Genomic DNA, 13006 nt, shown 5'->3' on the forward strand with positions numbered 1-13006 from the left:
AGACCTGAGACTGTGTTATCTTGGCATTTCCTTTCCTTAAAGTATCACTTACCACTGGATACATTGCTGCAAATGGAATGTCACTATTATTACACACATTACTCAGTGTGCTCAGAGTTGCCCATGACTCGTGTATAAGTCACTGTTTCACTTTATGAAGTGAAACAGACCTACATTTCTAGACTTGACTTATACTCCAGTATATACGGTACATGTCATTAAAGAGAATCTGTATTGTTAAAATCACACAAAGTAAACATACTAGTGCGTTAGGGGACATCTCTTATTACCCTCTGTCATAATTTCGCCGCTCCCCGCCGCATTAAAAGTGGTTAAAAACAGTTTTAAAAAGTTTGTTTATAAACAAACAAAATGGCCACCAAAACAGGAAGTAGGTTGATGTACAGTATGTCCACACATAGAAAATACATCCATACACAAGCAGGCTGTATACAGCCTTCCTTTTGAATCTCAAGAGATCATTTGTGTGTTTCTTTCCTCCTGCATCTCTCATGCACTGAAGTTTCAGGCTGCTCTTTTCTTCCTGCAAACAGCTTTGCCCTTGTCTGTAATTCCTCACTATGTGAAAGCCCAGCCAGCTCAGAGGACGATTTATCCAGCTTGTAAAAGATAAGAGAGAAGAGAGAAGCTGCTCTAATCTAAATAACACACAGGCAGTGTGCATAGAGGGGCCTGGAAGGCGGAGTTCATAGCAGAACCACAACACTGAAGAACTTGGCAGCCTTCCAGACACAGGCTGACAAGTCTGACAAGAGATAGATAAGTTGATTTATTACAGAGACAGTGATAGTATAAAGTGCTGCAGTAAGCCAGAACACATTAGAATAGCTTTTGGAACTTGTAGGATGATAAAAAACAGGATGCAATTTTTGTTACGGAGTCTCTTTAAGCTGACCTAAGGCTTGCCGTTAATCCCTGCAATGTATAGAGCTGGGAAGTGAAGATATTGTCGGTTTTCTCAGCAGTAGTTACCTTTTATAAATACTTAGTGTTTACATTTTTTTGCTCCCTGCTTCTTGATTTGTCTTGATTGTCCCAGCTTGTATTTGTGGCTTATGAGGTGTGTGCTTCTTGTTGCAGCTGAAGTCCTTTCACAACGAGCTGCTGACACAGTTGGAGCAGAAGGTGGAACTGGACTCCCGATATCTCAATGTAAGTCTGATAAAAGGGACATGAGTTACAGATTACCCAGCAAGCTCATGGTAAACCAGAACTCCTAGGAGTGTGTAAGGGGGCTACAAAGGACCAAAAACGCCCCCTTACTATAATGCTATGCAAAACAAAAGTTTGCCTTCTTAAAGCAGAAGGTATTTACAATTATTCAGGTTGGATTGAGCTTATGAGGTATCCCACAATGCATCACTGCTGAATATGCAAATCATCCTAAAGATTAAAGGACCACTATTGCGAAAAAAGTAGGCAGTTAAAATCTGACAGAACTGACAGGTTTTGGGCCAGTCCTTCTCCTCATGGGGGATTCTCAGGGTTTTCTTTGTTTTCAACAGCATTTCCTGAACATCAGTTTAACTGCCAAACTAGTGAGATACCAGCCAGCCTCCCTACTCACTTGCACAAAATTTTGTCAATTAGACTTTGAAACTGCTGTTTAGGAAATGCTGTTGATAACAAAGAAAATCCTGAGAATACCACATGAGGAGATGGACTGGCCCAAAAGCTTTCAGTCTAACATCCTGTGTTATCAAATTAGCTGCTCTGTCAAGGCTGCCAGGATTCCTGAGCTGACACAACTGAGAGATCAAATTACAGTGGGGATTAGTCACAGATGAGGGGGAATTAGACAGGCTAAACTCTCTAAATACATACAGGGTGCATTTCTCGGTTTTCCTTCTGTTCTGTGCAAGAGTTTAGGTCCATTTTAAACGGTCGGTGAAGACGGACAGTCTTGAATGAGAGCGGAGCTTTGCTCTATAGCTCAGCAGATTTTTGCTTCCTTCTTCTAAAACCTGACAGATATATCTACACTAAACATGACATTCGAGCCAGAACAGGATCATCCACCAGGCAACCTAGGCAGACGCTTGGGGCGTAGTGGGTGTCTAGGGGCCCACCTGCACCTCCTCTTACCTCTCTCCACTTCAGCTTACCAAAAGGACCACAAGAGGGCCCCAAATCTACTACCTTGCTTAGGGCCCCAAAACCTTAGCTTAGGGCCCTATTACATCTTAATCCATCTCTGACTCTCCCACACCCGTGGTTACCATCTGTAGTATGGCGGGGGGTGTATCATGGTTTCAGTGGGTCACTGAAGGAAATGTAGCTATGGCTATCTGGCCAACTGTTGTGTTCAAGTGACTCTGGAATGACAGTACACCTGAACTGAGAGTGACATGGAGGCAGACATATTTTTTTTTCCTTTTTAAACTATACCAGTTGCCTGGCTGTCCTGCTGATCTTCCATGCATCATTGTCTGATTCACACACCTGAAACAAGCAAGCAGCTAATCCCTGGCCCCTTCACACTGGGGCGTAGCTGTGCAGTAAATTTACCACCTCTCCCCCGGGCAATGAAAGTCTATGAAGGAGTTCACACTCCACACGTTGTGGTGCGCTGCGCCGGAAGTGCCCTAACGAGAGCGCATACCTACATTACCGTGCAGCGTTCTGCATTGGACCGGCAGTCATGTAAGTCTATGGTAACATGCGTCTCTTTAAAAAACATGTCACAGATTTCGGTGTTGCGGAAGCGTATTTTAGAATGTCATTGATTTCCCAACAGGAAGTGAGTGTCCCTTCCTGTTGGAGGAATGCCAGACAGGTATTACCGAGTATGAATGCTGGTAATCGCCTGTTTTTGGCGGTGCAGTTGCGGGCCGCACCACACCGCTGCTGCCAAACTGCAGTGTGAAGCCGGCTCCGTCAAAGCATCTGATCCGCATGCTTGTTCAAGGTCTATGGATAAAAACTATTAGAGGCAGAGGATTAGCAGTATGTGGTGTTTGCATGTGGCCGGTCTTTTCATTGCACCCCGTCTAACACTATCCCTCCCATCCAGGCCGCTCTGAAGAAGTACCAGCTGGAGCAGAAGAACAAGGGGGACGCCTTAGAGAAATGTCAGCTGGAGCTGCGGAAACTGCGGAAGAAGAGCCAAGGCAGCAAAAATCCCCAAAAATACTCTGACAAGGAGATGCAGGTGAGACTAACCATACACACAATAACATATCACGAACCACAATTAAAGCCACAGTTTTCAAAAAATATATGGCACAAAAGTGCCATATCATGGTAATTTCCATATTAGTTCTCAAAGGAAAAACTAGAGTAACTTGATGAAGATTCTAAGCACCATTATGGCCCTCCCATTCTGACTGAAGATTGGACCATTCACAGAAGCCATTATTCAAGTGATGAGCCAATCGCAGCACAGTTTGTAGCAGATTAACTTTCTTGGATTTGGGGTGACTTTAGTCTCGATATGCACAAACTGTTATGTCAACTGCTTAAAGGACTACTGAAGAGAGGAGGCTGCCATATTTATTTCCTTTTAAAGAGACACTGAAGCGAAAAACAAAATGATGATATTATGATTTGTATGTGTAGTACAGCTAAGAAATAAAACATTAAGATCAGATACATCAGTCTAATTGTTTCCAGTACAGGAAGAGTTGAGAAACTCCCAGTTGTTATCTCTATGCAAACAAGCCATTAAGCTCTCAGACTAAGTTAGTTGTGGAGAGGGCTGTTATCTGACTTTTATTATCTCAACTGTTCCTGGACTATTTACTTTTCCTCTGCCAGAGGAGATGTCATTACTTCAGACTGCTCTGAAAGCATCATTTTGAATGCTGAGTGTTGTGTCATTTGCACATATTATAGAATGATGCAATGTTAGAAAAAACACTATATACCTGAAAATAAAAGTATGAGAATATTTTCTTTGCTGCTAATCTTCTAGTAATTATTCATAGTACACAACCAATTCATTATATCATATTTTTTTTTTTCGCTTCAGTGTCTCTTTAAGCAATACCAGTTGCCTGGCAGCCCTGCTGATCCTCTGCCTCTACTACTTTTAGCCATAGACCCTGAACAAGCATGCAGCAGACCAGGTGTTTCTGACATTATTGTCAGATCTGACTAGATTACTGCATGCTTGTTTCTGGTGTTATTCAAACACTTCTGCAGTTAAATAGCTCAGCAGGGCTGCCAGGCAACTGGGATTGTCACAGAAAATAAACATGGCAGCCTCCATATTCTTCTCACTTCCGTTGCCCTTTAACTTCCATTGAAAAAATTCTGCGCACACAGCCCTTCTTATCATTCAGTGTTGTAAAGATGATAATTTTAGCCTGCTGTTAGCTTGTGACTTTGTAGACTTGACATATGATGCTTTCTTGCTGCCATAGCAACGGTCTACTAACCTGGTGAACACAAGCTCTCCAAATTTTCAGTTTTGCATACGCTTTTTCCTCTGTAGTAAGGTTTTTTTTTTTTTTTTTTTTTAATTCCCCTATCCCCCCATTTATGCAGGAAGGTCTGTTCACAGCTAGAAGTAAATGATAATGCCCGAACCAAATGTCTGCTCTCAGACAGTGTGCTCCTGCTTGATCTAGACAGAAAGAAAGGGGGGGGGGGGAGAGGCATGTAAGATCTGACCACAATGTCTTGTGGGGGATTGTTCTGTTTTCTCACTTTTTCAAAACTATAGTTCATTTTTTTTTTAATGGTGATACATTCCCCCCCCTTGTCTGAGAAAGTGGGCGCACTGAGCACATTGGCATGTGGTCACATGAGGCGGTTTGTACGCCCGCTGTATTGCAGGTCCTCTTTACAACCACTTGTTATGGAGGAGAGGCTTGTGATCCATCTGAGGTGGGGGAGGGGAGAGCTGCTGGAGGAAAGTGCTGTAATTGGATTGAATAACAGCTCCGCATGGACTCGGAGAGCTGACCTTTTACCAGGCCGGACAAGACCGCATGGCGTCTCCCGTCATCAGCCCTGTTATCCGTTCATTAGTTAAAGAGGAACTTGAAAGTACTAAAAAAATGTTTTTATTCATTACATCATTTTCTTTTCTTTTATTGTTTACAATATTTATTACTAGCTGATTGCCCGGCGTTGCCCAAGTATGTATTTGGCTGGTGAGGGCTCCGCCCACTTTTCTAACCCTAACACACAATTACTCAACGACCTAGTTTGTGAGCTTTGCGGTCTTTGGCATCAATAATTTGCATTGAAATGAAATAAATCTGATTTGGCTGTGTGTGGCTCTTTTCTGAATTTGAACCCCTATCGCCCAATGACCAACTGTAGCAGGTTTGAGGCTTGTGCCATTAATCGTGCAAGAATGGCAGCAATTACATATTCCCCTTGGAAATCAATACGTGAACTTTGATTGGCTTTTGTAGGCTCCACCCACTTTTCTGAATATTAATCCAAGTCACTCAGTGACCAAATGTGCAAAGTTTGAGAACCCTGCCATTAACAGTTTAAGAATGGCTGCCGTTTACATTTTCCACGTGAAATTTGTATTTGTCTCCGCCCACTTTTTTGGTTATGAGGATAAAAAATATCCTATATGTCATTCCAGGTAATGTAGACAAAAGACAAGACACATAACATTTATATCGCGCTTTTCTCCTGGTGGTCTCAAAGCGCCAGAGCTGCAGCCACTTGGACACACTCTATAGGCAGTAGCAGTGTTGGGGAGACTTGCCCAAGGTCTCCTACTGAATAGGTGCTGGCTTAGGCCCAGTGCACACCGAGCGGTTTTTGGAGCGATCCGCCGGCCGCATCCGCCTCTAAAAACGCTTTGTCTAATGTATTGCAATGGGATGGTGCACACCGGCGGTTTGCGTTTTTTGCCAAGCCGCAAACGTGCCTCCTGCTGCGCGTTTGCGGTTTTCGGAAGCGTTTCGTCCTCAATGTAAAGTATAGGAAAACCGCAAACCGCTCTGAAAAAACGCTAGTTCAGAGCGGTTTGCCAGGCATTTTTGTTACAGTAGCTGTTCTGTAACAGCTTTTACTGTAACAATATGTGTAATCTGCTACACAAAAAACGCACCCAAAACCGCTAGGTATGTTTAGAAAACCTCTCTAAACATACCTAGAATCGCTCTGAAATCAGCTCCCAAAACCGCTAGCGTATTGCGGATCTGCTAGCGGTTTTGGTGTGCACTGGGCCTTACTGAACAGGCAGAGCCGAGATTGGAAACCCAGGTCTCCTGCGTCAGAGGCAGAGCCCTTAACCTGTACACTATCCAGCCACGTTCTTGTACTATGTTTGTGCCAAGTTTCATTTAAATAGGTTCATCCATTGTTGAGTGATTGAGAAACAAACATCCAAACTTTTGCACTTATAATATTAGTGAGATTTAGTCAGTGTTGCCCATCGTAAAATCTTTCCTCTCCCTGATTTACATTCTAAAATGTATCACTGGTGGTGGTATCTTTACTGCTGGCAGGTGATCTCTGAATGTTTTTCTGAGAATTCTGAAGCCAGTGAAAATAATGCTAGGTACACAAGATGCAATTTTTTAAGGTCGATTTACCTGCCAGATCGATTATTTCCAACATGTCTGATCTGAATTTCCATACAATTTTTTTCAGTTTTTTTTTTTCATAGATTTCAATCGTTTTTTTCGATCAATTTTCATTATGTTCAATCTGAATTTCGATTGATTTTTTTTCAATTTCCGATTAGATTTTAATAGATTTTGATAGGACTGAATGAAAATCGATCGAAAAAAACAATTGAAAAATCTATGGAAAAAAAAAGCAAGAGATCAGAAGATTGTATGGAAAAATGGAAATTCAGATTGGACATATTGGAAATAATCGACCTGGAAGCTAAAGCTGCCAGAAAATTGTATGGTGTGTACCTAGCATAGCATGCCCAGTATAGGTAGCTAATTATAGGTACCCATGCCCAGTATAGGTAGCTAATTATAGGTGCCCATGCCTAGTATAGGTAGCTAATTATAGGTGCCCATGCCCAGTATAGGTAGCTAATTATAGGTGCCCATGCCCAGTATAGGTAACTAATTATAGGTGCCCATGCCCAGTATAGGTAGCTAATTATAGGTGCCCATGCCCAGTATAGGTAACTAATTATAGGTGCCCATGCCTAGTATAGGTAGCTAATTATAGGTGCCCATGCCTAGTATAGGTAGCTAAATATAGGTGCCCATGCCCGGTATAGGTAGCTAATTATAGGTACCCATGCCCAGTATAGGTAGCTAATTATAGGTGCCCATGCCCAGTATAGGTAGCTAATTATAGGTACCCATGCCCAGTATAAGTAGCCAAGTATAGGTGCCCATGCCCAGTATAAGTAGCCAAGTATAGGTGCCCATGCCCGGTATAGGTAACTAATTATAGGTGCCCATGCCCGGTATAGGTAGCTAATTATAGGTGCCCATGCCCAGTATAGGTAGCTAATTATAGGTACCCATGCCCAGTATAGGTAGCTAATTATAGGTGTCCATGCCTAGTATAGGTAGCTAATTATAGGTGCCCATGCCCAGAATAGGTAGCTAATTATAGGTGCCCATGCCCAGTATAGGTAACTAATTATAGGTGCCCATGCCTAGTATAGGTAGCTAATTATAGGTGCCCATGCCCAGTATAGGTAGCTAATTATAGGTACCCATGCCCAGTATAAGTAGCCAAGTATAGGTGCCCATGCCCGGTATAGGTAGCTAATTATAGGTGCCCATGCCCGGTATAGGTAGCTAATTATAGGTGCCCATGCCCGGTATAGGTAGCTAATTATAGGTGCCCATGCCCAGTATAGGTAGCTAATTATAGGTACCCATGCCCAGTATAGGTAGCTAATTATAGGTGTCCATGCCTAGTATAGGTAGCTAATTATAGGTGCCCATGCCCAGTATAGAGGTAGCTAATTATAGGTGCCCATGCCCAGTATAGGTAACTAATTATAGGTGCCCATGCCCAGTATAGGTAGCTAATTATAGGTGCCCATGCCCAGTATAGGTAACTAATTATAGGTGCCCAGATTGTGTATGTTTGGGGGACCACTGCTGCCAGAGTATATGTATTTTGGGTGTTCCGCTGCCAGGTTTCGCATATTTTGCGGAACTGCTTCCAAATTGTGTATGTTGGGGAACTGCTGCTGCCACATTATCTATTTTGGGGGAACCACTGCCATATTATCTGTATTTTGGAGGAACTTCTACCAGATTATGTGTCTTTTTGGTGAAATGCTGTCATATTACATCTATTTTGGGGGGATACACTACGGCAGAGCTCAAACTTCCCCGGCAGACCTTTTCCTTTTACATCACTGCTAAGGTCATGTATATTTGGCCCCACCCATGACCACGCCCACAGTATGCTTGACCACGCCCATTTTTGGCGCGCCGCGCGCATGGGTTTTCTAGGTGAGTCCACTCACTTCTTTTCCCAGGACTAGACCCCTGTAAGTGACTATTTACTCTATACAGTGCTTTGGAAGATGTCGGCACTATATAAATACTAATGCATACCATTATACAGCCATATATAGCAATAGGAAGTGTTCCTGATGCTGAAACCAGAAAAAATACTTTAAAAGTCAGTATCCTGAATAATTTACTGCATTTTGCTTTGTCACTATGTTGTCAGGACTTTGTGGTTCACAGAGCTCTTCAGGGCCCGTTCACACTTATAATCGCAGAACGCCGGTGATTACCGCCGGCGTTTTGCGGGAGTGATTTTAGCGCAATTAGCGCGGAAAAATCACTGGACGTTGCGGCGGTTTTGGAGCGATCGCGATTAGCGTGCTTTGCACTCTAATCACGATCGCTAATCGCGGAACGCTCGTCGCCGGCAAACCGCTGCATGCAGCGCGGTTGCGGTTATCGCTAACCGCAACCGCGGCACTGAGAACCCTGTCACTCGCTACATTGTGTAGCGGTTTTTTAACCGCTAGCGTTTTGCCATGAGTGGGAATTGCGCGATTCCCGCTCAGGCGAGAATGGGCTCGGAGTCTGCATGGATAGGGGCAGGTGAGCAATGTTTGTTTTTTTGTTTTTTGTTTTGTTTTTTTGTTTGTTTTTCTGTTTGAAAATTGAAGGATCAACTTCAAAACTATTCATTGATCAACTCCACAGTAGTGAATCTGCAGGACCAACATGTTGAGCAGGGAAATGGCGCCCTCTTCAGGCTGCCGGGTGTAGCTGCAGCTGTTAGAAATCAGGGCCAGATGTAACCCAGAGCTCTAAGCTTTCATTCTTGCCAGGCTCAGACTCTGAGCAGCAGATGGAGGCTAATAAGCAGGCGATTATGTGTGTGGATTATGCCGGGGACATCATACATATTTAAATAGCGTTGTGCTCTAATTGGGCCCTTGCTTCGAGGGTTTAATTGTCATAATTGGGTGATGTTTTTACTGTCTCAGGAACTGAGCCCTGTGCTTGCCTTTTATCCACTAGAGGCGTCCAGTAATCCAATTTCCCAAACAATGGATCATCCAGACAGTTAAGATCGAATAAAAAACAATTGTTTGGGCTCGCCAACGTGGGGGAAAATGATGAGCAGCCTGATCAGTCTAATGTGCCCATACACTGTACAATAAAAAAAAGTTCAATTTTCCTGTTTATTTGACCAAAACGATCATATCAAATGAGCCAAAGAATTTTTTATTTTTTTTTTTAATCAAGAAAAATGAACAGCTATCCAATTTTTTTTCCAATAAAAATCTGATCGGCTATGTTGGAAAAATCTTTATATTCGATCTAATAATAAATTAACAAAATTGAAAGGGGGGGGGGGGGGGGGGAAATGTACCATGTATGGGCAGCTTGAAGGCCTCTTTCACAGTGCATCGTTAAAACATTTAACGCAGAATAACTCAGTGCAATGAAAAATCCATGCCCCATTCACAGTGCACACGTTGCGTTGTTGTCTAACGCTGCACATTAAGTGAAAGTGCTGCATGCTGTGCGTTCTACACGTTATTAGCTGCGTTGGACTGTTTGCTCAGTAATGACTTGGAAGCATACTTTTCATTACCTGTATGCGACCGTAATGGGGCATTAAAGGGAAGGTTCAGGGACTCTGTGAAAAAAATAAAAATCCAAATCCACTTACCCGGGGCTTCCACCAGCCGGTGGCAGGCAGGAGGTGCCCTCGCCGTGGCTCTGCAGGCTCCCGGTCTCCTCCGGTGGTGCACCTGGCCAGGCTGGCTGCCAGGTTCGGGCTCTTCTGCGCTCGAATGTGCGTCTCACTGGTGCGCGCTGACATCATCGGACATCCTCCGGGCTGTACTGCGCAGGCACAGAACTACTTAGCCGGCGCAGTACAGCCCGGAGGATGTCCGATGACGTCAGCGAGCACCAGTGAGACGCACATTGGAAGCTGGAGGAAGCCCCAGGTAAGTGGATTTGGATTTTTATTTTTTTCAGAGTCCCTGAACCTTCCCTTTAAGTTGCAGTGTGACTTTTTTGGGGCATTGCGTTGTAATTTGCGTTGCGACTTAAACGTCGCATCAAAACGCAATGTCCTTCTGTGAAAGAGGCCTTAAAGAGACACTGAAGCGAAAAAAAATTTGATATTATGATTTGTATGTGTAGTACAGCTAAGAAATAAAACATTAAGATCAGATACGTCAGTCTAATTGTTTTCAGTACAGGAAGAGTTAAGGTCCGTACACACGCCGGACTTTAGGCAACGACGGGTCCGTCGTTGCGACCCGTCGTTGCCTCCCGCTGGGTGGGCGTGCCAGCGACAGTCCGGCGTGTGTACGCTCTGTCGTCAGACTGATACGGCTGTTCCTGAGCGATCCGCCGGGCGGATCGCTCAGAAACAGCCGTATCAGTTTGACGACAGAGCGTACACACGCCGGACTGTCGCTGGCACGCCCACCCAGCGGGAGGCAACGACGGACCCGTCGTTGCCTAAAGTCCGGCGTGTGTACGGACCTTTAAACTCCAGTTGTTATCTCTATGCAAACAAGCCATTAACTCCGACTAAAGTCGTAGAGAGGGTTGTTATCTGACTTTTATTATCTCAACAGTTTTCTTTTCTTTTGCTAGAGGAAAGGTCATTAGTGCACATACTGCTCTGAAAGACTCATTTTGAATGCTGAGTGTTGTGTAATCTGCACATATTATAGAATGATGCAATGTTAGAAAAACACTATATACCTGAAAATAAAAATATGAGAATATTTTCTTTGCTGCTAATCTTCTAGTAATTATTCATAGTACACAACCAATTCACTATATCATATATTTTTTTTCGCTTCAGTGTCTCTTTAAAGAGGAGCTGTTAGGTATAAGGTCTCAGAGAAAATAAACACATATATCAGTAGCTAAAGATTGGCTGTACTTACATTACATATGCATTTCACTGTCCACGTTTTGATTTCACAGAATTTTTATATAGTATATGCAGAGAATGATGCTCCTGACAGCTCATGGCAGGTTCCATGTTTGTGAAGCCAAATGTGTCGTCATGTCCTGCCTGCTTCCCTATTCACAGAGGAGCTCATACAGAATAACACAGTGTGCAGTGAATATTAATGAGCCATGTGGCTAGCTAGGAACAATAGCGGACTCCTGCAGTGTACTCTGCCCTGGAGATTTATCTGTGCTGTGGCTGGACTGAGTTAGAAGCTGCTGAAACTTGATCCCTTCTTCTCCTTAGCAGCCGAGGGGAGGGCCCCAGAATGCTTTGCAGTATGGAATGCGGCTTGCGTCCTCCTTAGGAGCTTAGCTTTGCTGATAAGAACACATTAAATGTAAGAGAGATTTTTATCTTTAGTAATGTCTTTTTGGCTTCTGTCTAAACTGTTTAACACAGGAGAATAGAGGTTTAAATTAGCTTCTGCAGCCTGGCAGTTACTCTTTAAGGTGCTTATAAACAGTACAATTTTCCCTTTGTATAGTAAACCGTGTGTGACGTAAATCTATGTGAAGCGATTCTGTGGTCGATTTGAAATAAGAAAAAAATCAATCCGAAAGTTGAATTTTATGGAAAACGAATGTAGAACCTTTGTAAATTTGTTCTGTTAATGGGAAAAATCGATAATTACCTTCTGATTAGTTTTGGTTGTTCAAAATCACGTTGAAAGATCAATTCTGAAGGAAAAATTGTACCGTTAATGGGTACCTTTTTAAAGAATCTTTCAAAAATTCAAATCGACCGAATGATCAATAGAACGATCGTCGTGGATTGACCCATCAATTGAACAGTTGATAGCTTGGGAGATTGTACCATTATCTAGCACCTTAGTGGTGACCATTAAAGGTACAATATTTTCCTCAGATGTGATCTTTTGCTTCGATTTTTTTCACAATCAAATTGTACAGAAAATCACACGGTGGTGAAATGTTTGATTGGAAGACAAGACAAATAACATTTCTCCTGCGGGACTCAAAGCGCCAGAGCTGCAGCCACAAGGACGCGCTCTATAGGCAGTAGCAGTATTAGGGAGACTTGCCTAAGGTCTCCTACTGAATAGGTGCTGGCTTACTGAACAAGCAGAGCCGAGATTCGAACCCTGGTCTCCTGTGTCAGAGGCAGAGCCCTTAACCAGTACACTATCCCGCAACTACGCAGCAATACAGAATTTTCTTCATCTGAAAAGAAAGTGCCCTAATCGACATGTTTATGAAAACAATCGATAATTACTTTTAGATTCCTTTTAATTCCACAAATCTAATCTTAGGAAAATATTGTACCGTTACTGGGTACCTTAAGATGGTCGCAGTATCCTGTGCCGAATATTGCGGTATAAATTGCCCATCCATGGAGGTCTACAAGTAACTTAGAGTAACTGTAACCAAGAATTGAACTTCATCCCAATCAGTACCCCCTTTCCCATGAGAAATCTCTACCTTTTCTCAAATAGCTCATCAGGGGGCTCTGTATGGCTAATATTGTGGTGAAACCCCTCCCACAGTGTGATGTCATGACCATGGTCCTGACAGTTTGCTGTCTGTGAACCTCATTGCATTGTGGGAAATAACAGCTTTTTCCAACTGCCAAGCAAGCAGTATCTCCCTCTGTGCATATGTATATT

General features: G+C 43.1%; 1 protein-coding gene across 3 annotated transcripts in view; it reads left to right on the forward strand.

The window, feature by feature from the left end:
- Positions 1-13006, forward strand: part of BAIAP2 (BAR/IMD domain containing adaptor protein 2) — a 307153-nt gene that overhangs the window by 210287 nt on the left and 83860 nt on the right. For all 3 annotated transcript variants that reach the window (XM_068263779.1, XM_068263777.1, XM_068263778.1), the window contains exons 5-6: positions 1102-1173; positions 3035-3172. In XM_068263779.1, the coding sequence (XP_068119880.1) occupies positions 1102-1173; positions 3035-3172 (210 nt within the window). The remainder of the gene's footprint in view (positions 1-1101; positions 1174-3034; positions 3173-13006) is intronic.

The sequence above is a fragment of the Hyperolius riggenbachi genome, chromosome 12 (genome assembly GCF_040937935.1).
Source record: "Hyperolius riggenbachi isolate aHypRig1 chromosome 12, aHypRig1.pri, whole genome shotgun sequence".
Classification (NCBI taxonomy): Eukaryota; Metazoa; Chordata; class Amphibia; order Anura; family Hyperoliidae; genus Hyperolius; species Hyperolius riggenbachi.